The 23,988-nt window shown below is 41.8% G+C and overlaps 1 protein-coding gene across 2 annotated transcripts in view; it reads left to right on the top strand.

Annotated features, from left to right (window-relative positions):
• LOC115342835 (unconventional myosin-X-like) overlaps nt 1–23,988 on the top strand; it is a 98,135-nt gene that overhangs the window by 66,387 nt on the left and 7,760 nt on the right. For both annotated transcript variants that reach the window (XM_030017936.2, XM_030017937.2), the window contains 13 exons: nt 3,791–3,830; nt 5,325–6,116; nt 8,220–8,343; nt 8,835–9,078; nt 9,902–9,997; nt 11,662–11,755; nt 12,387–12,442; nt 14,111–14,253; nt 15,854–16,048; nt 18,694–18,851; nt 20,129–20,252; nt 22,159–22,456; nt 23,698–23,905. In XM_030017936.2, the coding sequence (XP_029873796.1) occupies nt 3,791–3,830; nt 5,325–6,116; nt 8,220–8,343; nt 8,835–9,078; nt 9,902–9,997; nt 11,662–11,755; nt 12,387–12,442; nt 14,111–14,253; nt 15,854–16,048; nt 18,694–18,851; nt 20,129–20,252; nt 22,159–22,456; nt 23,698–23,905 (2,572 nt within the window). The remainder of the gene's footprint in view (nt 1–3,790; nt 3,831–5,324; nt 6,117–8,219; nt 8,344–8,834; nt 9,079–9,901; nt 9,998–11,661; nt 11,756–12,386; nt 12,443–14,110; nt 14,254–15,853; nt 16,049–18,693; nt 18,852–20,128; nt 20,253–22,158; nt 22,457–23,697; nt 23,906–23,988) is intronic.

Raw genomic sequence — 23,988 nt, 5'->3', positions numbered from 1 at the left:
GCATCATGAGGCTCGGTGTGTCCAGTAAGCTGTGTCAGAGAGCAAGATGGGCAGCGCACCTGTGCTGCTACTGCAGTTCTTACACTCATGAGAATACACGTGTTCTCCCTGTTCCTGCTGCTGTGTGTCTCCCATCAGGGATATGGATGTGTCAAGAGATCAGGAGGGGAAGGGAATAGCTAATGTGACAAAAAGAGGCAGCCTGTGAGCAGTGACAGTACACCTATTGAGAATCCTGCACCTCATGCATCATTTACTCTTTGCTCCGTGGTTACCTACATCCTATCCAAGCTGGGTGTCTCTCTTGATAATCCTTTGTTTTATGAAGCATAAAACTTCAACTACGAGATTATTATGTAAGTTTGAACAAATAATCCTGTGGCATTTTAAGTTTTTCATAACTAGTTGGTTACGTTTCTTATAGGCTTTTGTCACATACTTGTCCTGAATTAGGATCTTGGTGGACTAAGGTGTGTGACAAGCATCAGAAGATTCTAAGGTTAGAAGTATGTCATAAGGAAAAGAGATGGCCTGTGGTTTCACTGGAGACAGTAGGGTGATGTATCTGCTGGGACAAGACATGGAGTCAGTGACACCAATAATGGAACAGTTTGGTCAAGGAATTTGTTGAACAACACTGAAGGCTCCATTTTATCAATGTGTCAATTTTCAACAACACCCTCATCAGCAACATGAAGCTGTGCAAGTTCAGAATGTCAGTAACTAGTTTGCAGTTATCAAATGCTACAGATGCTCTCTCAGGTCTAAAGTCCTCACTGTACTAAGTAGAGCTTGTCCCTGCCTAGTTTTAGATAAAAGGACCTATTTAGCTTATTTGTTGTAGTGTTTTTCTTCCCCTGCCCTTTAGTACCCAGCCCATGAAAGATGTGTTGAACCCAGCATCATTGTAAAGAACTGTCAGTGTTTCTAGGAATCAGGTCAACTGCTCATTTTGCTTTCATTTTCTACTTGATGTCAAATGGCTTCATTCAGAGTGAGGAGCCAAAAAGGTACTAGCAGACCAACTTGGCTAAATTCCTGAACTTCCATTCGACCTCAAAAATGAGGTGGAAGTCCACAGAAATTGCAAAATGGCTAATCTACTGAGAACAACAACAACAAAAAAAACCCCAAAAAAACTAACACACATGCGGAGACAAAATTAGAAGGACCAAGATGCAACCTGAGCTATAACGAACTAAAAGTTGGCATGCAGTTATTGTGCGTACACTGGTTGTAAAAGGGAGACATGGAGCGATTTGGTCTACTGTTCAACAGGAAGAAAAAATTACAATGTTGAGAAAGCTGAGGTATTTGATGCTATTTTTATTTGTCTTCCCCAAAAGGCTTAACTGTTGGACACTAAATAAAATTAGCACAGATGTGCAAGAATTCAGAACCTAGCAGGGAAATAAAAGGTTAGAGAATGCTCATATAAATCAGATTACAAAGAGAACACTCAGATAAATCAGATTACAAAGAAGTCACCCGGACTTGGTGAAATTAATGTTTGAGTACTTCGAGATCTGGCTGAAGCAGTTTGAATCAGTAGCTATTCTCCTTCTCCTCCTTTGTGGATAGCAATAGAGTTTCCATAAAACTGGAAAATTCCAAACGTAGTGACCCCCTTTTAAAATGAGAAAAGGAAGAATGAGGGAATTGTGGACCAGTCAGCCTAACCTCAATTTCAGGAAGATACTGAAACAAATAATCAAATAGTTGTAAATGCTTGATAGAGTTAAGAGCCAACATGGATTTCTGAAGAACAAACAGCATTAAAGTTACCTGTTTCCTTCTGTGATAGCTTATGACATGCCTTGTGGATAGGGAAAAGCCATAGAGGGTGGGTAACTTGACTTTGGATAGGCAGAGGGTAGGTAAGGGCTTTGACATGTTTTGACAATACTCTTAAGGCACCATAAGGAATGTGGTTTGGAAAAAAGTACATGAAGCAAGACTAGGATTTGTGTTTTTACTGCATTGTATTATTGCATTTAATTAGTAAACAATAGTAGCTTTTTGTTAAATAGGAGAGAACTCTTGAATGGGATTCTTCCATGGTCTGTGCTGGATATGGTACTAGCACGATGTTCTCATAATAAGTTGGATGAGGAAATATGAATATCCTTGTTAAATTTGCAGATAAAACCATCTGGTGAGGGGCTGTAAGTATATAGCTAGACAGGATTACAGTTCAAATAATTTTGGCAAATTAAAGAAATGGTCTGGAAAACACAGGATAACTTTCAATACAGACATATGCAGATTACAGTTAGGAATAATCAAATGCACAGAGAGAGAAGGAAAAATGCCTACTTCAACAGCAGGAAGAAGGTTGCAGGCTAAGTTGAGTATTAGTCACCAGTGTCATGCTGTGTGAGAGGAGAAAGCAAATGCTGTCTATAAACAGGATTGTTTCTGTTAAGATGTGGGGGTGATTCTTCTGTTCCGCTTGGCACTGGTAAGGCTTCAGTTGGAGTACTGTCCCTGGTTTTGGGTATCACATTTCAGGAAGATGGGTGGAAAGCAGCAAGAAATATCAGAGGGCTAAAAAATTTGAAGAACAGTTGCAGGAATTAGTGTGTAGATTGTAGGTGATATTCCTGATTTGTTTTAAAATGGCTCTGCTTCTTGAACCCTCTTATTGTTTAAGGCAGTTGTTTAACTCATGACTACTGTTAGAGATCTTTCAGTAGAGTTGGAACCATCTGGATCTCAGTTACATCAGCTTTCATTTGGAAACATTTCCTGGATTTTTTTTGAGAGAGAGCGAGTGCAAGAGTGAGAGCTTTAAGGACTTTGTGACTTGCAGCTGTAATTTAGAATTTGGCTGGGAAAAGCTACAGGGCCTGGGAAATAAATATTGTTGCCCTCCTGTTCTGCTTGGGGTTCAATTACAGACTTGAAAGTTACCACTGCCAGTCTGCATTTAGCTTCGCAGTGGTTGCCACAGGCAGACTTTTTCATCCAGCCACATCCTATCCCTGCTCCCTATGTATGACCCTGGCATTTGTCTGTGTACTAGTTCTGTTGCTTGTAGTGTGCTCACTATGGAGAAACTGGCCATAGTGACAGTTTTCCCTTGGAGTACAACCTTTTTGATCTGGGTGGAGATGCAGCACTGTGAGATAGTTTTTTTCCTCTACTCATGTTTACTAACAAACTCTGACTCTTACAGCCTTTACTAGTAAACTAGGTTTTGCATGCCACTGAGAAGTTATGCAAGCTGGGGCATCCAGGTCTTCAGAAGAGAAAGTCCTCAGCTTAATCATTTAACAAAGTACAAAAATTTGATAACTTTTGGGGGGCTTTAATACAGTAAAAGCAAAACAAAACACAAATTCAATGCTGGTATTGCAATAATTCTGTTCTGTTTAAAAAAAAAAACAACAAACTGTTTCCTGATTTCTGTCAATTATGCAAGTACAACCTCATTTAATATCCATGGATGTATAGTACTTCAGAAGATTCTGTTTACATTTTTGATGAGTCTAACTGATCTGTCTTTCTGTCATTGTTTCCAATGTCCTTCCTTATGTGTTCCAACTAATCCAATTTCCTGATTGATCTGAAAGTTAAGTGCATGCAGAAAATCTGTTGTATCCACAAAGGTCATGCCAATCACAGAAAATTGGATTTTTACTAAATTACAAAAGCTTTTTAATCAGTCTTACAACAGGTACCTTATTTTAACCTTACCAGTGGAGGGATGATGTGTCCATGTAATTCTGAAAGCCTCATGTAGGAGAACTGGGTCTATCTCTGACTATCATGGCTTGTTTTTTAACAGAGAAAAGGAGCAACTGAATGTGCTACTCCAGGTGGCTCAGGTAGGTTTAACAGTTATTCTTTTTGTATGTCTTCTCCTGAGTATCTGTGAAGGGTCCTTCATTGCCTACGCTTCGCCTGGAGCTAATATTGTTATTGTGGCAACACTATTTAAGAAACAAGCTTTGTTCACTCAAAACCTGCAGGTGTTTGGCTTTGGCAGAGGTGCATAGAGTTAACAAGGTAGGGTTTTTTTCAATGCTCATGTACCAGCTTGCATAGTTCCTATTTGAAAATTTCTGTATTGAACATGCAGCATCCTTTTTTATCTCTACTGCTTGAGCTTATTATATGACCTTGTGATGTGCTACACTGTGACACAGTCTGTCTTGCGGGATTGTTGCCTCTAACAGCCGAAATAAGAGTGCAAGCTGGCTGCTACCATGGCTAAAATAAACCCCTTGTAACTGATCTAATTGTTGGTACTTGATATATCAAAGAGCAGACCACCTACCCTGAGGTGTGTGAAAACAGCTGTGTATCTTCTTATTTCTTTCCCAAACCACTTGTTCCCCAGTTACAGGCCAGCCCTCTTTAGGAGAGATGACAGATTAGAGTATAGAAGTGCATTCGTCCACAAGTAAGAGTCAAGTAGAGAACAAGCAACAGAAAGGATTGCGGCTTAAATGGGCCAATTCATTGGCTGCATTGTCATACTCCTATCAGGAAGTACATTAAATCCTTCTGGAATTTATTTTTGCTTTTTCTTGTGTGTGCATGTTTTCAACATCCTCTGTGGAGGGGAGGGTGGCTTTATCTTATAGCTAAATGTCAGTGAAAGTTACTAGTATCTTCCATCTTCTATTATTGTGTACTTGCTAGAAATTTCCTGTTACTTCATTGTGGAGAATAGAGGAAGACAAACTCTTCAGCAACCAGCTGTCATCCATCTAGTGATGCCAAAGAATGCCAAGAAATTCTGGGTGGAGTTTTGGTGGGGTTGGAGTGGATACATACAGTCCTGCTTCATTGCAAATATCCCTTCCAGACCTAGATTCTGATGGTCAGACCCCCAACTCAAGAAGGAACAAACTCCCCAAATCTTTTAATTAATTTCTGGGAAATCCTCAGCTCTTAAGCAGGCTATGGCTGTATGTATTCATATATAATTACTTTCTCCTATACATGTGTATGTGTGTGAAATAGTTCAAAACGAGAGGACAGTTTTTCAGAATGCTTTTATCCAAATTGTAGTGTACAAAGGGGCTGTTACACGAGCAGCAGAAAGAGAGGCTCTTCTAAAAATTCACTGATCCCAGTGAGCTGCTTTGTATGATTCTTAAAAGAGGTAGGTTGCTCAAAAAAAGGAGGTACCTGAAGGTCCAGTAGTTCTACCTTTAGCTTTTACACCATGGATGATTGCAGGATGCTTAGAGTCATATTTTTGCAGATGGGAAGTATGAGGCAAGCACAGGAGATAGGCAGAATGAAAGGTCCAGGCAACGAACACATATAGGTTGAAGAAACTGCTTTAACCCTATTATAAATTCTTTAAGGTGGAAGCAGTAAAAACTGAGGAGGTAGATATTCCCCTGCAAGAAGAAGAGAGACGTCAGATGGAGGAGATCTTAAGACTGGAGAAGGAGATTGAGAAGTTGCAGCAACAGAAAGAGGATCACATGTCTATCATCTGTGAAAACACCAGAAATGAAATCAATCGGCAGCGAGAAGAAGAGATCCAGAGGCTGGAGAAGGAGGCATCTAGGGTTGCCCAGGAGTTCTTGGAACTGCTGGATTTTGGCAATCTGGATGAAAGTGTGCAGAACTTAGAGCACTCACTTTCTAGTGAGGGGACACTCAACATTGACTGCAGCCTGGTGGCACCACTGGCTGAAGAAGAAGTGGATGAGGGTTTTCATGCTGATGATGAAGGACGGCCAACTTCCAGTTTGGTGGTCTTGAATCAGCACGGCACAAGAAACAGTGATAACTACTCAGAGGAAGTTGCAGATACAAGCCTTTCACTTCTCCAAAGGGAAGTGGGAGGGCTTGTCCCTGCTCCAGGACAACCTGTGGAAAGAACCACTAGCCCCAAGGAGCATAGAGCCCTCTCTGAGCCAGCAGAAAGCATTTACAGCACTGTCACAGATAAGCAGAGGAATAACAGTGGAGAGGTGGGAGAGCCAATTTACACTTCCCCTCCAGATGTGGAGTCTGACTACGACCATGAGGAGTTTGATGGTTGTGGAGATGCAGGTAGTGCCTCAGCTGAGCCTCTGAACGGTGAGGAAGGTCTGAGACACTCCCATGGTACCAGCCTGGACTCCAACCGTGGCAGCCTGGACTCGGTAAGAATCCCTCCCTTCACCTTTCTGGACATTAGCCTGACTTTGTTGATATTTATAACATCCTTGCCGCCCTACTGTATGCCTGCTTGCTGTGGGTATTGTTACTAATGTGTAACTCTCTCTTACATCAATAATCAGCTTGAAAAAAAGGGAAGTCATAGATAGGCTGAAGGCCGGAGGGCTTGTGACTGTCCAGTCTTTACTGGTACACAAGCTAGCACATATGTACCTAGGCTATTTTAGATTGTTTCCATCACCATATATTAACATAACACCCTTTAGGAAGACTGAAAGCAGGCAACTAGTATCTTGTAGGTATATGTTCTACCTTAGAGAGATTTCACAGAAGTAGCCTGAGCTTCCAGTGGACAATCACAAGAGGAAATGGGAAAGGCTGGGGTTTGATTTGTTTCCATCACTAAAACTTCTCTTGTTCTAGTCCTGTTACTGTTCAGAGTCAAGGGTTTATTTTCAGCCGCTGTGTAGAAGTTAAACTATTCTAAGGCTAGAAGAAATTACTGTGCTGATCCAGGGTGGGTCCCGGTGCACACAACCAAGACCACTGAACCTTTTCATTCCTACTACAGGGACAATGACAGGGTAGTAAAGCTGGGCTATTAGCCCCGCACTTGAAGCATCTCAGCTTAGATCCCACACTAGGCTCTAGACTTCCTGAGTGCCCTAAGGCTAGTTGCTTAATAATGCAAGGATGAATCCCCTTACAGAACAGGATGTCAGATAAGCCCACATAAGATTGTGAGGAGCTCAGGTGTGAAGCCAATGACAGTCATAAAAATATTTCAGATAAATAATGTCCCTGAGAATAGAGACTTGAACTACAAAATACCTTTTAGAAAACGGATTTTTTTTTTTTTTTTTAAGGAATTCAATTTACTTCCTTTGCTATTCTTTTCCAATGGCAGATTGAACTTCTTATAAAGTTGCATGATTTTTCCGGTTTGCATTTCCCTAATGTCAGCTGCCAGCCATCAGAATTTTTTATGATGTGATCTGCTTGAGTAAAGGTACCTTCTCTGTGTGCAGGTACTCACAGATCACTGTCAGGTAATCTTCAAGCCATGAATCATTCTGTCACAGCCTAGGCCAGTTTCTACCATTCGTCTTAAAATGTAAATAGAAGTGGAGGGTTTTATTGGGCTCCTCAGTGAGTTAGACTCATGAAAAATCCAGTTGATACTATGTCATGGCATGAGCCATAAGAAGAGATAACTGCAGCTGGGTCAAGATCCCATCAGTAGCTGCTGATCCAAGAGTACCTGGTTTTTGAAACTTAATGGCAAGGGAGGGAGTATGAATGAGTGGAGCAGGAATGAGGCAAAAGAGGAGTACAAAGGGGTCACGGAGAGAGGACAGAAGGGAAAAAATGAAAAGAAGCAACATGCATTTGAGGAAGGAAAAGATCTAAGGAGCTGCTTTCATTAGTATTAAATTAATAAAGCCGATCAAAGGAAGTTATATTTAAGGCAAAGGAGATGATAGCGTAATTTGGGATTTCGTGTGTGAAGTACTTTCTTATGGCTGAGGGCCATTATCTAGTTGGGAGAACCAGGATGAGTAAATACAGTACTATTATTTCAGTAATTTAGATCTTTGTTTTTAGGGTTCAGTTACCCTGGAATGTGTTTTTTTTCCTAATCAACCCAAAGCAAGGCATTTCCTTGCTGGGGTTAGATCAGTGCTCCATCTTGTCCAGCATCCTGGCCTGTCTGCCAGAAAAATCAGAAAACTTCTCCAAAATGAAAAATTCTCTCTTAATCCCATTAAATTAGATTTTGGACTGTGGGCTCAGCCTTGAAACAGGAAGGTTTGTTACTGCAGGTAAGTGGAGTTTTCTAGCCATGTCCACTGCCAAATGCCACTCTCCTTTCTGGTATGAAAATTCCATGCTCTGGAGACTCTTGCTTTAGGCATTAATGGGTAAGCTGTCAAGCCTCTAGTTTTACTGTATTGGTTTTTTTGTAAAGGGAGTATGTGTAGTTTTGCACCTTCTAATCATGTGACTTCTCTAGCCTTGTTAATTTGCTCCAGTCTTCCTGTGACCAGGAGAACCCAAGTAGCCTGTATTTCTTCTTTTCCTTTTAGTTTCTGGACAGTGAAGAAGAAGTGGATGTTTACATTGATACAGATGAAGAGTTTTGTAACGGACGAGTCACTATCTTCAATGGCTCAGGACCACCCTATTTTCACAGCTATCTCTACATGAAAGGTAAGCAGCTTTAGCCAAAACCATGGAAGGATGGAATCCAGGAAACCCTCTTTCCTCTTCTGTTTCTGCAGAATCATCATCTTCATCTGCTCTTAGTTCTCTGTTTAGTCTTTTTTTTTTTTCTTCTTTTATTGAAAACAAGCAAATAAAACAAAGAGCTAGGAGGTAGATGTCAGGGAATTAGACTGGATATCTTTGCCACCGAGACCTAATTGTGCCCACTTGGTATGGGCTTAAATGACTGATTCTGAGCTACAAAAATGAAGACAGTACAAAAATATTTGAGTAGTGCATATATTTGTATATTTGTGTTTCACTAGTTTGTTCTGTCTTTAATCTGTCCAAACTTAAGCATAACCTTGTTTCTCTCCTTCAGCTCCTTTGTTTCATGTAGGAACTGAAGTGGTAACCAAGTGCCCATGAAGCAGGATCAGAATGGAAACATGGCCCTTGTTGCATTTCTGATAAAATCTTGCTCCCTGGCTTTGCAGGAGGTCTCATGAACCCATGGAGACGGCGCTGGTGTGTTCTGAAGAACGAGGCCTTCATGTGGTTCCGCACCAAGCAAGAGGCACTGAAGTCAGGCTGGCTCTATAAAAAAGGTGGAGGCATGTCAACACTTTCACGCCGTAACTGGAAACGCCGTTGGTTTGTGCTTCGAGAATCCAAGCTGATGTACTTTGAGAATGATAGCGAGGAAAAGCTGAAGGGGACAATTGATATCAGAAGGGCAAAGTGAGTGAAGAAATAAATCCTTTTGATCCCTAGTATTCACTCTCTAAATCAATAATGAAGTGTCCAGTACTGCCAGTTCATCAGCCTATGTATCTCCCGTAGGGTTAGGAGAATCAGAAACATAAGGGAAGGAAAAGACAATTAGAGCTTCTAGTTTTACTCTGGAGGGAGTCTGGAATGCTTGATAGTTCTTTTTCCAGTCTTGCATTTCATAATCCAGCAGAAGCTCTTTCCAAGCCATGGATGGAGCCAGACCAGGAGGGGCTAATTAAGTACATACCCCCATGCATTCTCCCCTACCCTGACTCCATCTGTTCCCTGGCTTCTCCAGGCATTTCACAGAGGTGTTATGAAGCTCACAGCAGGATTTGAATTTGACAGCATGTACTATGCCTTTTCCTGAGTCCTGAATGCTCTTTTTGCTGCCATAGCCAATTCCGCAGCTCCTGCTGTAGGAAAGGAGAGACTAGTCACCTGCAAAGTGCCAAAAAGAGTGGCACACACCACTTTGTAAACAGCCTTCTATATCAACCTGCCTGTTATCTCTTCTTCCATCTAGTCTGATGGTGTCTTGAAGAAAATCAATTTAATGCCTTAAGCTTTGATTTTGTAGTAGATTAACTGTACAGATCTTTTTAAGGAGAACCTAAAAGTCTTAATGTGTATTGGAGGGATTTTGTATTTCTGTTGGAGTTATAAGCCATCTGAACCAGTGATTTCCCTTCTGTATGGTGAATGGTATGATGTGAAAAAAATTGGCCAGGTGGAATTTATGCCTGTGAAAGGTTTTCAGTTTTGGCTCTTGTGATTTTCTGTATTCCAGGGAGATTGTGGACATTCATGAAAAGGAGAATGCCTTGGACATTGTGACAGAAGACAGAGTTTATCACATTGTTGCAGAGTCACCAGAAGATGCCAGGTATAAGAGGGAGTTCTGTTAGGTTTGTTCATTCAGTGCACGTCTGACAGAACTACTCATGGGAGAGCCTGGGAAACATAATCACCTCCCTTTTGCTGGAGAAAAGAGGAGATTTGTTCCAGAGTGCCATTTTGTGCTTATTGGGAGGTACCACACCTACTTTGGGGACTCTCTGTTGCAGCTACTGAGATGGTTGTTCAGCCTATCAGTCAGTCACAGGACTGCCACCTTCTTATGTGGCTGTGAGCAAGCTGAATTCAAGGGTTACTTCAGGAGACACACAAAACCTTAATATAAACTGGAACATCTAATAGCTGATTTATTTATTAAATGGAATCTTGAATCAAACAAAAAGTCTATTCATGTTGTCTGTAAATGATTGCGAGAGCAGCTGGGTTTTATCCAGGAGACAGAGAAAAGGCTGCAGCTTATCAGAGTCTGTAGTGTCATCTGATAAAGTCTTCCCAGTGCAAAACAAACAAATGACTCATGTCCTTCCTTCTTGGTGTCCCGGCCAGGCAGTGGGAATCAGTTGTTTAAGGGCAGGTTGGACAACCTGTTCTGGCTATGCAAAGCCAGGTTAAGAGGTTACTGTCCCTAGCTGCTCATGTGTTCCCACTTTTCCCATTCTTACCAAGGCTTCTGCTTTCTCAGCCCAGCCAGTGTAAGTGTTCCTCTGATCTACTTTAATCTGATACTGTGAAGTTATTTAGGGTCTGTTATTATTTCATTCGGGTGTAGGGAGAGGAAAGGGGAAGGTGTTTGGACGCAAATTGACAGAAATAGACAAATAGACTAAAGAACAGCCACATGAACAAGAAACAGGCAAATTCAAGGGACAGTAGCTGAAGAAACAGTAACCTCTTAACCCAGAACTTCCACAACTGGAATAGGCATGCCCTAAGATAACATTGCCGAATTGCTAGGACAAGTGTAAACCAAATGTTGCCTCTGTCAATGCCATATGAGTCTCTGTTCTGAGGGAGAAGAAAGCACCAACACTTGCACTAGCAAAGGGCAGATTAGCAGATGTCATAGAGTATCCAATCTGAGAATCCTCCATGAAGTCTAGATGTTTGCTGATCTCACTGGAAGCTGCAGATAAGAATCTGCTTGTTCTGCAACAGAGATTAGCCTCCAGATATGTCTGTAATGAGAAGCCCTTTCACAGCCAAATAACTTAACTCCAAATTAACGTGTAAAAAACCTCATGATTAATTGACAGCCATATGACTTTCAAGTTTATGAGCAGATCAGAGAGACTAGCTAAGAAGGCTCCCAGGTGTCTCTAGGACGCTAGTCCAGGAAGATTCCCAACTGACCCTGTCTTTACAACTGCTGTACGCTCTTCTCAGTTTGCTGACGTGCTCCCTGGTAAGGCCACTGCCTGCTTACAGTTCCTTGAATAGCAAGTAGAAAACTGGATTTTGTGGGAGCAGCTGTCAGTGGGTTGGAGAACGTGCACAGAATTTTCATGGATAAATAAGGAGGAAGGAAGACATTAGAGTCTGGTATGATCAGCCCAAGAGATATTTTGTGGCATAGTCCTCAGGAAATTGTGAATGAAGAAATTTTCCCACTGGCAGCTTTCCAGGTTCGTTGATCATATTCTAGACCTAGTTTCACTACCCAAATCTTAACTTTGAGTCTGTTTCGATTGCCAGCGGTTGGTTTAATGTCCTGAGCCGAGTACACAGCGCTACAGCGCAGCAGCTGAGGGAAATGCAAGATGAACAGGCCAATCCAAAGAATGCCGTGGTGAGTTACTGTGCAACCAGTCTGTGGGCATGCTTAGAGCCCTCTGTGTTTAACTATTTTGTGCATGTTTTTCCAGCGCATGCAGTGCTATAGTTCATGTCCAGTATAAGAAAGTTGGACAATTATTATAAAGAAACAGCAAAGGTGGTAGAAAGAGGGTAAGCAGTGGGGAACATGGTGGTTGTGGTGGGTGGCTCAGCTTAATCGCCAATAGCTCTCTGGTTTGAGGGGAAGAGGGGGCCTGCCTCGTGCAGACAAAATGGCTTTGGATGGGATTATGGGACTACTCTGGGTCACAGTTATTCCAAACAGAAGATAGGCAGTTGGGAAGAACAGTGTATTTATGTGTTTTGCCAGTACTGGGATATTGGCAAAGGTTATTTCAGACCTTCATAATGCCCTCTGGAAATTTGTAGCTCTTTTTCCTCCAGTCCAGTGGAGCCCTTGCACATCTTCTCATGGTGTTTAGGGAGCAAAGATGACTCACTCATGCCTTTCTCGTATGTTCATTTCTACTCAAGCTATTGGAATTCAGAAGAATGTTTTCAGTTCCCATCCTATTCACGAAGGAGAATGTCTGTAATTTAAGATGGAAGCAATTTCTGTTATCTGTGTCTTTCTCACTGTACAGGGAACTCTGGATGTTGGGCTTATTGACAGTGTCTGTGCTTCAGACAATCCTGATAGGTAGGTACATCTCTTAGATCAGAAACTCTCTAACATTTTTTTTTGTGGGTAGGTCCAGGTTTTCTTTGGGGTTTGCATTTGTTTAAACTCATAAGAATTTATCTCCACACAAATAAACATAACTGAAGTCTTCGTTTCAAGCTATGTCACTTCACAGACATGAAGTTGACACGTATTTTCTTTGAGTGAAAGTTTCTCGTTTCCCTGTTAAAAGTGGAAACAGCATAATCTCAATGTCAAATTATAGTCTTACCTATTATTAACACTGAACAAAAATGTCCAGCAAAAGCAGCACTTCCAGTTTTTCAACAGAGTAATTTTGAGTTGTTAATGTAAATTTAGGGGAAAGAAACAGCATTGTGGAAGAATAATGGATGAATTTAGAAATCTGTACTCTTCTTGATATCTTTGCAATGCAACAAAGCACAGACCTTTAGTTCACAGATGGGTTAGTTTCAGAGAAGAGATTACGGGACATTTCATATCACTTTACGTTAACATTTAATTATTTCCCACAATGTTAACAGGTTCAGCCAGGGCAAAGATTGTTACTACAGTGCTGAAGTAAAATGTTAGCTATTAAGTTATTTAGCTCTGTGGTCTGTTTTTTTTCTCACACAGGTTGCCAGGACTTTGGGGTTACTAGTTTAGAAAATGCATATCTCGGTAGCGAACTAAGATTTCGTTGATCAAAATGTTTTAGCCAGTTCTCAGCCTGGGCTTCTCATAGTTAATCTGTGTACCAGTAAAAAATTAGGCACAAATAGTAAGCTGAACAGTTAAAATTAGTTCATGCATCTGCTGAGGTACACTATTCTGGAGTATCAATGTTTGAATCAACGTTAAACAAATTCTGAGGAGAATGCTTATTTTTCAACCAAGGTTTTTATGCAGCTTATTTTTATCTTCCATAGGTTTATGCAGTGGCCAGACAGTTGCTTATTTTGCAGCTTTACCTTTTGCTTCATACTTGCATTCTGCTTTTCAATTTCTCTGTTTTCTAATAGAAATCCATGTTTGCTTTCAAAGCTTTCTGAGTCTATCCTCTCGGAACTGATCATATTTTTGGTTTTCCATTTTTCTGTAAAGCATCAATTCTGTGCAGAATTGTGACTATTCTTTTGGTAGGATGCATTTGTCTGTTGCAAGAGAAGAACAAAGTAATCTAGGAACAACATAACAGTTTTTCCTCTGTTTTGTCAGGATGAGCTCATCCTTTTTAAAACCAATCTCAAACCCATTTTAGCTGACCCTGCTGAGACCTGTGTTTGCTACTGCATCACTGGTTTTAATACCTATGAGGAGAATGGCTGTACTAGGTCAGCCCAGTGGTACTAGCACTAGCTCAGTCCAATCGGAGGGTAGAACAAACTTCTTTGCTTATGAACCCAGGACATTTTACAGCTGGTCATTAGCTAGTTAATATTTTCTAGTCTTTGGAAATAGCTCTTGAAAGATATTTAATTCCATTTATCTGGTCTCTGCACTTAGTTTGCAGACCAATTGCATGGGAGATGCTCTTAAGTGTTTCTACACTTCCTTGTAGTTTGTATTCAGAGAATCTTTCTGCATTGTTTATGGGAAGGTAGAGGACGTGGCTTTGGGTGTGCTGTAAGTTGAGATATCTGTATGGTTACGACCAATTTTAATGCTTTTATTTTCTGGCAGACCAAATTCTTTTGTGATCATCACAGCAAATAGAGTGATTCACTGCAACAGCGACACCCCTGAGGAGATGCATCACTGGATCTCCCTGCTGCAGAAACCAAAAGGCGAATCTAAGGTTGATGGCCAGGAATTCCTTGTGAGAGGTAAAAGGAAATGCATGCAATTACGACATGTAAAAGTCATCTTCCATTTATGATCTGAGAGGGAGCTTTGATTGCAGCTAAGTCAATCTAGGGTTTAGCTGCTCCCCAAAACCAATGATCCTCTGCCTCTCTCCACCTTCCTGCCCGCTGCTTGCCACGTCCTGTGTTGTGCTGGCACTGGCTCTTACCTGATTCCCTGTCAGGTGGATTCAGAAAGCTAAAGCTGGAAAAAAAAAAAAGAAGTACTTCTTTATACGTTTAGTTTTCTGATGTTAGTTCCATAGCCTATTTCAACATGTCCCACAAATGTCGTCAGGGAATAGGAGGGAGCATGGCTGCTGCTTAGGCGCAGCTGGCTTAGACTGACTATAACATGACACTGCAGCTTTTGTTTTCAGAAAGCTCTGTTCCTTCTGACACCTGTCATGTAGAGAGGGAGGGAGAGAGATCTTTGTGGGATTGCTGCTGTCCTCAGCTAAACAAACTAACCTGATTACGGTAGACATAGTGAGGTGAGAATAATTCTCTGAGGCTGAGCAAAGGATTTATATTATTTCTCTACTTAGAGCTTAGTTGGAGATGGAGGAGCTGATGCATGAGTAGTGATCACACCCATATTACAAAATATTCTCCCATTTGTCTCAGATATTTTTGAATTTCCTTAGCTCTTTCAGCTCATCACATGGTCTTAAATGTATGAAGACACTCCTGATCCAATCTGTGGAAAGCAAGATTATCAGACAATAGTTTGCGTACCTTAAATTCAAAATACTTAATTGCAAGGCAACAGTTCCTTTTATCTCATATTGTTCATAACTTAAAGAAAAAAAGGAATGCTCCTTTGCAAAGTCAATGTATGATCTGCACTTCACAGTAAGATGTCTGTGTGAGAGTGGTGTAGCCATGAAGGTATATATTCTAGAAGGTCTCTCTCTTTATCTTTTCTTTGTATGGAACCTCTGGGCTCAGTCCCACATTCTTTGAACTTTTTGCCTTCTAGTTGGACATTGCTTTTTACAGCTCTGAATAGAAAATTGTCTTTTTGACAGTTTTAGCAACGCAGACTGTCATTTTCTCTTTTATAGTATTGAATTTTCTTTTTTTGTTTTGTTTTGTGAGATATCTAAAATGAGAGAGAAATTATTTTTCCTGACTGTGGGAGTAAGAGATGCATGTAATGCTTACAAATCCTTCTACTAGAAGACATGTATCACCAAACCTCTTCCATCGAGGTTTAGACAGGCATTTGGCATCTCTGGAAGAATGAATTGTAAATTATTTATTCAGATGTTCGTGACTTGTGAGGGAAGCATCCTGAATAGAGGATGTCCTGACAGTGATGTCAAACTAAACCACAGATCATTGATTAAAAAAAATACATAGGGCTGAAGGATGGAACAGCTCTGTGGGAAATTTTGGGCTAATTTCTTACAGTGACCGTGCAGGGTGCTGCTATAGCCAGTAAAGCAGAGCTGGTAGGTGCCAGCATGAGCCTTTTGCAGAGAGGTGGAGTTCTGGTCTCAGAGTTAGAGAGCCACCAGGCAAGAGACAGGATTGCTGTGGTGGTGAAACCATTGACATGTTTGTGTTCTTGTGCTAGGCTGGCTTCATAAAGAGGTTCAGAGCAGCAACAAGATGTCCTCTCTGAAGATGAAGAAACGCTGGTTTGTTCTGACAAACACTGCCCTCGATTACTACAAGTCATCTGAGCGCACAGCTGCCAAGCTTGGCACACTTGTGCTCAATAGCCTCTGCTCTGTAGTGCAGCCCGATGAGAGGGTCTTCAAAGACACAGGTAAGAGGAAGAAAGCAGTAATGAGCGGACTTTCCATGTGTGGAGTTGCATGAAGAGGGGATAGTGCAGGAATGTGATGATGTGTCATGTTGAGAAGGTAGTCTTGATGTTATCTGAGGCTCTGTGTCTGGCTGCAAACATCTTTCCCCAGAGAAACTGCAAGAGACTTGCAAAGGGCCAGAGAGTAGTGTGCAAGTGAGGGTAAGTCCCTCACACCTGACGGAGATACACAGTGCTGATGTTTTTTTCACTGAGTAGTGTCACTGTTTATCTAAGTTTTTCCCAAATAGGGAAAGGGCTATGAGTTCTTATAGTTGACACTGTAATTATGAGTACATCTCCATAAACAACTCTCACTTTGTAGCATGACCTACGTTTGTCTCTGGGGTCAATGTTATTCTCTTAAATAAAACAGCAATGGCATACACTGTAAGACTTTTTTGTAGCATCACTCTACTTGTTAGAAACAAAAGATGACAAGGGCCTATGTTTGCTTGCTGTGCAGCGTGACACAGTTCTGGGAAGGCAGGATCTGGCATGATCCTCCATTGCTTGCCTTTTGAGTTTGGGATGGAACTTGGGTTATGGGGCAAAGGGTGAATCCCCCTGACAAAGAAGGTGAACCTTAGAACAAGATTTGAAGTACTGGATGCTTGAGTACTGGGATATTTTTAAAAAGGGCTGGAAGCTGGAAGCATTTAGTAAAGTGAGATGAGAGGAAATTTATTCTGCTCACTCGGAGAAAACCGTCCACGTTTTTGATCTCAGCAGATGTCTAGGGCTGCCTTTAGCAGAGTGAATTGTCATTGCTCTGATGTGTTCTCTCAGTTTATGACAAGCACATTATTTTTAAAAGTTATGAGCATTGATTTGGCAATCTGACTGGGTGCTGTGTGTAGAGTGGTCATTTTCTGAGGGATTAATAGCACAGTGTAGCCCAAATGCTGTCTGTGAAAGTGAGCTGCCCGGTTGGCAGGGAAGTATTCGTGTTATACTGCAAGATACTTGTAACTTGGAAAGCTGTCTGTGTACCAAAACCTGGATTGGGACCTTCCTGCTGATAAATAAGTTTTGGGAATGGAGGATGTTAATGTTTACCTAGTCAATTTTAACCAGAAATGCCGATGTTGCTATCAAAGCAGCAAGGGTTTTCCTCAGCCACACATTACAGACAAAAAGAGAATCATAAAATGATTTAGGTTGGAATGGACCTTTAAGACCAAGTCCAACCGTTAACCTAACACTGCCAAGTCCACCACTAAACCATGTCCCTAAGCACCACATCTACACATCTTTTAAATACCTCCAGGGATGGTGACTCCACCACTTCCCTGGGCAGCCTGTTCCAATGCTTGACAACCCTTTTGGTGAAGAAATTTTTCCTAATATCCAATCTAAACCTCCCCTGGTGCAACTTCAGGCCATTTCCTCTCATCCTATCTCTTGGTACTTGGGAGAAGAGACTGACACCCACCTTGCTACAACCTCCTTTCAGGTAGTTGTAGAGAGCGGTAAGGTCTCCCCTCAGCCTCCTTTTTTCCAGACTAAACAACCCCAGTTCCCTCAGCTGCTCCTCATAAGACTTGTGCTCTAGACCCTTCACCAGTTCTTCTTTGGACATGCTCCAGCACCTCAGTGTCTTTGTTGTAGTGAGGGGCCCAAAACTGAACACAGTTCAGTATCCAAGGTGTGGCCTTACCAATGCCAAGTACAGGGGGATGATCACTTCCCTAGTCCTGCTGGCCACATTATTGCTGATACGAGCCAGGATGCCGTTGGCCTTCTTGGCCAGCTGGGCACACTGCTGGCTCATATTCAGCTGGCTGTCGACCAACACCCTCAGATCCTGTCCCTCCAGGCAGCTTTCCAGCCACTCTTCCCCAGGCCTGTAGCGCTGCATGGGGTTGTTGTGACCCAAGTGCAGGACCCGGCACTTGGCCTTGTGGAACCTCATATAATTGGCATTGGCATCACTCCAGCCTGTCCAGATCCCTCTGTAGAGCCTTCCTACCCGCAAGCAGATCAACATTCCCACCCAACTTGGTGTCATCTGCAAACTTACTGCAGGTGCACTCGATCCCCCTCCTCCAGATTGTTGATAAAGATATTAAAAGAACTGGCCCCAATACTGAGCCCTGGGGAACACCACTTGTGACCGGCCACCAACTGGATTTACCTCCATTCACCACTGCTGTTTGGGCCTGGCCATCCAGCCAGTTTTTTACCCAGCAAAGAGTACACCCATGCAAGCCATGAGCAGCCAGTTTCTCTGGGAGAATGCTGTGGAAAACAGTGTCAAAGGCTTTACTAAAGTCTAGGTAGACAGCACCCACAGCCTTTCCCTCATCTGCTGAGCGGGTCACCTTGTCATAGAAGGAGATCAGGTTAGTCAAGCAGGACCTGCCTTTCATAAACCCATGCTGACTGGGCCTGATCCCCTGCTTGTCCTGTACGTGCCGTGTGATGGCACTCAGGATGATCTGCTCCATAACCTTCCCTGGCACTGAGGTCAGACTGACAGGCCTGTAGTGCCCCGGATCCTCCTTCTGGCACTTCTTGTAGATGGGCATCACATTTGCTAACCTCCAGCCAACTACCTAACATGGAAGCAAGTTTCACTTTCCAGCTTCTTTGTTTCTCTACAGGCTATTGGAACATCATTGTCCATGGGCGAAAGCACTCCTACAGACTGTACACAAAGCTGTTGAATGAAGCTATGCGCTGGGCCTCTGCCATTCAAGGTGTCATTGACAGCAAAGTTCCCATAGAAACACCTACACAGCAACTCATTCGTGACATCAGGGTAGGTGGCATCTTGCTAATTCCCAAGTGAGATGGAAGCAGCCAGCTCACCACTGGCCTTACCCAGTCATTGCTGAGAATGTGGCAAGAAACGGGGTTGCTGTCTTAGGGGGGACAAAGAAAGAAAAAAAAAAAAAAAAAAAAAGAGAGAGAAAAGAAACCTAAATGACTGTACAACTGAATAATCAAATCTTACATGATTTTTTTTTTTGAATTAGCATGTCAACTGATCTGCATAAGTCTAGGCTACAACTGTGTGCAATTACAAACTGCATGCAGGATTACACAATCCAGTATTTGCAAAACCCTGCTTCATCCTTTCCTCTCCTAAGCATGCTCCAGACTCAAATATAAAAATTTCCTTTCCTACCAGCCATGTGACTTTGCTGTACCCTGGAGTCCTCTTCGTACCTTAGGCTTGTGTGGTTAAATAGCAGAGTAAAGGGTGGAAAGAAAATGTCCTTCTAAAGAGCAGAAACTGTGCCACTCTAGCAGGAGTAATTTTTGAAAAGGCTTCTTTCCAGAAACTGTGGCAAATTAAACGTAGAATCATATTAGAAGACACACCAAAGCATATTTCAGAAGAAATGTATCTGTAAATATATACATTGTGATGAGCTCTAAACTAGATGCAATTAGATAGTAACTATTCAGGAAGAAAGAGCTGGGAGAGATTGTGGAGAATCTCGCAAAACTTCAGCTCAGGGTTCAAGGACAAATGGAACGTTAAGTATTGTTAAGGAAGGAATATAGGACAAAACGTGGAAGAATGTGACGCCGATGTGTATGATAGTGACAGGCCCAGATTTTGAACACCATGTGCATTTTGGTTGTCTGTTCTGTAAACACATGTAGTACAACCAGCCAAATTCAGGAAGGACAGGCTTATTATTGCATACTGAACATGGTGCATCTGTGGTCAGAAAGTCCATTAACTGTTTACTGTTGAAAGCTTGAAGGATATACAAGGGAGGATTCATGCCATAAATGCCTGTTACATGCCTGCATTAGGTATCAGCCGCACGCCACATCTGAAGTCAAGATCCTGTGCTTGGTGACCTTTGGTATGACCCAGCATGGCTATTCTTATGTTTAATTTTCAGAAATAATGTACAGAGTAATTTTTATATGTGAATTATGCTTTGGTCACCTATTCCCTCCATGGACCTCCAGAAACTTAAAGGTGGCTGAGCTTGAACATAAATGTATAAGGACATCCTGCAAAGAACTATCCCCATTTGATGATAATTCTTTTTTTTTTTTTTTCACCCCCCCCAGGAAAACAGCACAAACTTTGAAGTAGTGGAACAGACATATAGGAGGAACCCAATCTTGCGATACACCCAGCACCCCTTGCATTCCCCATTGCTCCCACTACCGTATGGAGATGTTAGTGTCAACTGTAAGTATTTTATCCATGTGACAGAATCTGCTCACATTTTGAGGATCAGTGTGGAGCCTGAGCACTACAAAAGTGGTCTGTAAGCTCTCTCTATGCAGGTGAAGTCCATTTGGGGCAGCGTAGCCCACAGGGCTCAGAGGGAGCAGTCCCCTTCTCTACCTGGAATGTATTCTGTGTCCACTGCCTTGTATCTTAGGAACACTGAATCTTAAAGTAATTGGGGTAGGTGGTTTATCATCCATCCAGGGGATGTGCAGCCTGTCATCCTTGAGCTGCAACTAGGTTGCAAATGGCTCCGGTGGAAATCCTATGACAGGATTACATCATGCAACTGGCAGTGGGATAGTATTCATACAGAAGCTGCTGTAAAACCATGCTAAATGAATCCTTTCTTCAAATTCTTCAGGAACATGAAAGAGCTAGACTGTTTGATAGGCCATCAGAAAACTGAAGTGATTTTCTGATGATTCCAGACTGTTTGGCATACTAAAACTGAAAGGTGCTGCTGAACACCTATAGAATAATCTCTAACGTGGAGTGACTGGGCCACAAATTCTTTTCAGAAATTAATTTCAGTCTGGATATGCAAAGCAATGTATATGGGAAAAACAGTCTGTCACATAGGTAGTGATCTAGTTCTGCTTAGGAAAGTGAACAAAAATTTACATAACCTTATGAAAATGTCAACTCTTGTGCTGAGCACAGAAACAAAACAGCTAATGCAAGGTTTTGAAAGCTTAGAAAAGGAAAAAGAAAGTCTTTTTGTGGCTGTTTTGATGTATGATGCACCTGCATCTTGAATACGGGATGCAGTATCTTAACAAAGATACAGAAGTAACAACCTACCCAAACATGATCAAAGGCATAGAAAGACTTGCTTACAATTAAGAGACTAAATAGAGCAGGACTCATCAGCCTCAAAAAGAAGTTTTTAGGGCTAGAGGGCTGTCATGGAGAAAGTGAAAGGGGAGTAACTGCTCACTGTCTCTCATGATGCAAGGATCAAATTAAGTGGCAGATTAAAAGCACAGAAAAAATAAATTCTGAAATACAGAAAAATTACAGAGCAAGTGCTTACACTGTGGAACTTTTTGCTAGTGCTGTGTATTTGTATTGTACAATTGATGCATGGCCACTGAGGAAGCAATGGCTGTATAGGAGATTCAGAAGGACCTACAGCCGCAGAAATATGCAAAGGAGGGTGAAAGCCTGCTGCAGTATGGTGGTATCACATACTTCTAAGCAATTCAAAGCAGACGTTCAGGTGCTTAAAAAACTTAACCAGTTTTGGTGTAGGCATTTTAAATCTAAACGATAGGTAAAAGCTGCATCTGTGGTACAGCAATTTGCCAAAATTCTGTGTTGGCTCAGAGGTCAAAGCTAATATGGGCACAACACAGAATTTTGGAAGTACACAAGCCAGGCTTTGGTGTCTGCATTCAGGCACCTAAAGCCTTAACTGCATTAGTGACCCTCTGCTTTATAGCTGCTCTCAGGTGAGGAGACAGTTTACACACAGATGACTTTTTGCCACCCCTTCACCTGTGTGCAGATGAGGTGCCAAGAGACACCTTTTGGCACCTCATCTGCAGACACTGAAGCCAGAACTAGATTTCAATGCTAGTTTCCCTTAAAAACATTACTCTGCTTTTCTGCACAGTGTATCCAAAAATGGATTTGCAGTGGTGACAAGTTAGATGTTGGCAAATCCTAATTAAAACTGCATTTGCACATTTAAAGGGGAAGTATTAATGAATTTTGAGTATAAATTTAAGTTCAGGAGATGAGCTAATGCTCAGGTTGCTGTTCTTCTGTGACAGACCAGTACAGTTGCTTGTAGTGTTGCTGGGCCAGTAGAAAATGAGGGAGATGCTCATCTCTTGTCACCTTTGTGATCATTCCCCAGTGCAACAAGAGAAGGGTTACAGCAGCTTACAGGATGAAGCAGTGAAGATCTTTAACTCCCTTCAGGAGATCGAGACAGTGTCTGACCCCATACCCATTATCCAAGGCATTCTGCAGACCTGCCATGATTTAAAGCCCCTTCGTGATGAAGTGTACTGTCAGCTCATCAAACAAACTAATCACATGCCACATCCCAACAGTACTGGCAACCTGCACCACTGGCAGCTGATGTCATGCATGAGCTGCACTTTCCTGCCCAGTAGAGGGATCCTGCGCTACCTCAAGTTCCACCTTAGAAGGTACAGTCCTTTTCATATGCAGCCTGTTTCCTTTCTCTCTGCTTATCTTCTACTGCATGTTGTAGTTAGCTGTCTCACTCTTCTGTGCAAACATCTTCCTGTGGTGCGCATCCTACCTTTGTGTGGAATTCTTGCTACCAGTTGTTTTGTTGTATTCAAACTCCCGCCTTGACACCCATCTGTTGTGTCGAAAGGATGTGGAAAGTAAGGCTACCCAAACAGAATACTGTGAGATTGTGTTAAAGTGGATTTACAGCTGATGACCTACTGCTAACTAATATCCACATAAACATTCTCAACTTGCAGGAAAAGTGAGGAGGACCATACTTTCATATATATTGAGATATGTACTACCTTGCAGCTGCCACAGGCAAAATGTATACTGTGGAGTAGTAGATGTACTGTAAATCCAATTTATGATTTTTCAATATTTGTTTGTTTAACTAAGCACGTAATGCTTACAATTTGTATTTCTAATCTGCTTTAACTTCCAGTTTTCATGAAGTAAATCGCTTAACATTTCTTCCCAATTCATCTTCAGCATCTAATGCAGCTTTCCAAAGCAGTGTGCACTGGGGCTGAGCTGCAGCCATGTAGCCTCACTCCATTCATTAATGATGAGAAAGTTCGATAAAATCTATTTGATTCCTTCCAAGCTAGGAAAGAGTGAGGTGAAATTTGTGCCAATACACCAAACAGCCTGGCTCCAAGAGATGCTGAGGAATACTCCATGTTGCCATTTCATGTTTTTATCACTGGAGTTGCAGATAATGTTATACTTAGAACTGCTGGCCTTGGAGGGAAGAGAACCATGTACAAGCATCTACTTTCTATCTATCTTCTTGATTCTGAAAAATACTGTAGAAGTGGCTCAAGCACAGCCAGCAAATTAAAAACCAATTAAGAATAAAAGAAAAAAAGTTTCCATTTGATTTCATAGTTTTTAATCTCAATTTTGCAAATTGAGATAGTCAATCCTACTATCTTCAGCTGGTACTAAACTGAAAGTTTGAACTGCTTGTTTCATATGTTGCTGAGAAATGTCACTGAAGTGACTTTGGAATGACTAGTAAAAGCAGGTTGTATGGTTTAGGGAATAAGCGGGCTCATTCATCCTGTGGTCGCACTTGACATCACTATCTCTACTGAACTTTTTACGTACAGTAGTGCAAGTTACATGGTAATGTGCGTGCTTTCTGGTTCACTGTGTAATGGGTTTTTTTGCTTCTCTTTACAATTAGGGTAAAAGACCTCTTTCCAGGCTCAGAAATAGACAGGTATGCGCAATTTATAAGTGATTCTCTGAAGAGAACAAAGACGAGGGAGTTTGTGCCCTCACAGGAGGAAATACAGGCTCTTCTCACCCGTGAAGAAATGACGACAACAGTGTACTGCCATGGCGGTGGCTCCTGTAAAATAACCATCAATTCACACACAAGTGCTGGGGAGGTAATGCATTAGTAGCATTAACCAGATGTAAGCACATCTGTGTGTCTGGATGCTGGGTGTGTTGAAGGGACTCCTTTTTCCCA

Source organism: Aquila chrysaetos, chromosome 6, assembly GCF_900496995.4.
Source record: "Aquila chrysaetos chrysaetos chromosome 6, bAquChr1.4, whole genome shotgun sequence".
Lineage (NCBI taxonomy): Eukaryota > Metazoa > Chordata > Aves > Accipitriformes > Accipitridae > Aquila > Aquila chrysaetos.
Note: the sequence above shows the minus strand (reverse complement) of the source record. Positions and strands in the feature narration are given on the sequence as shown.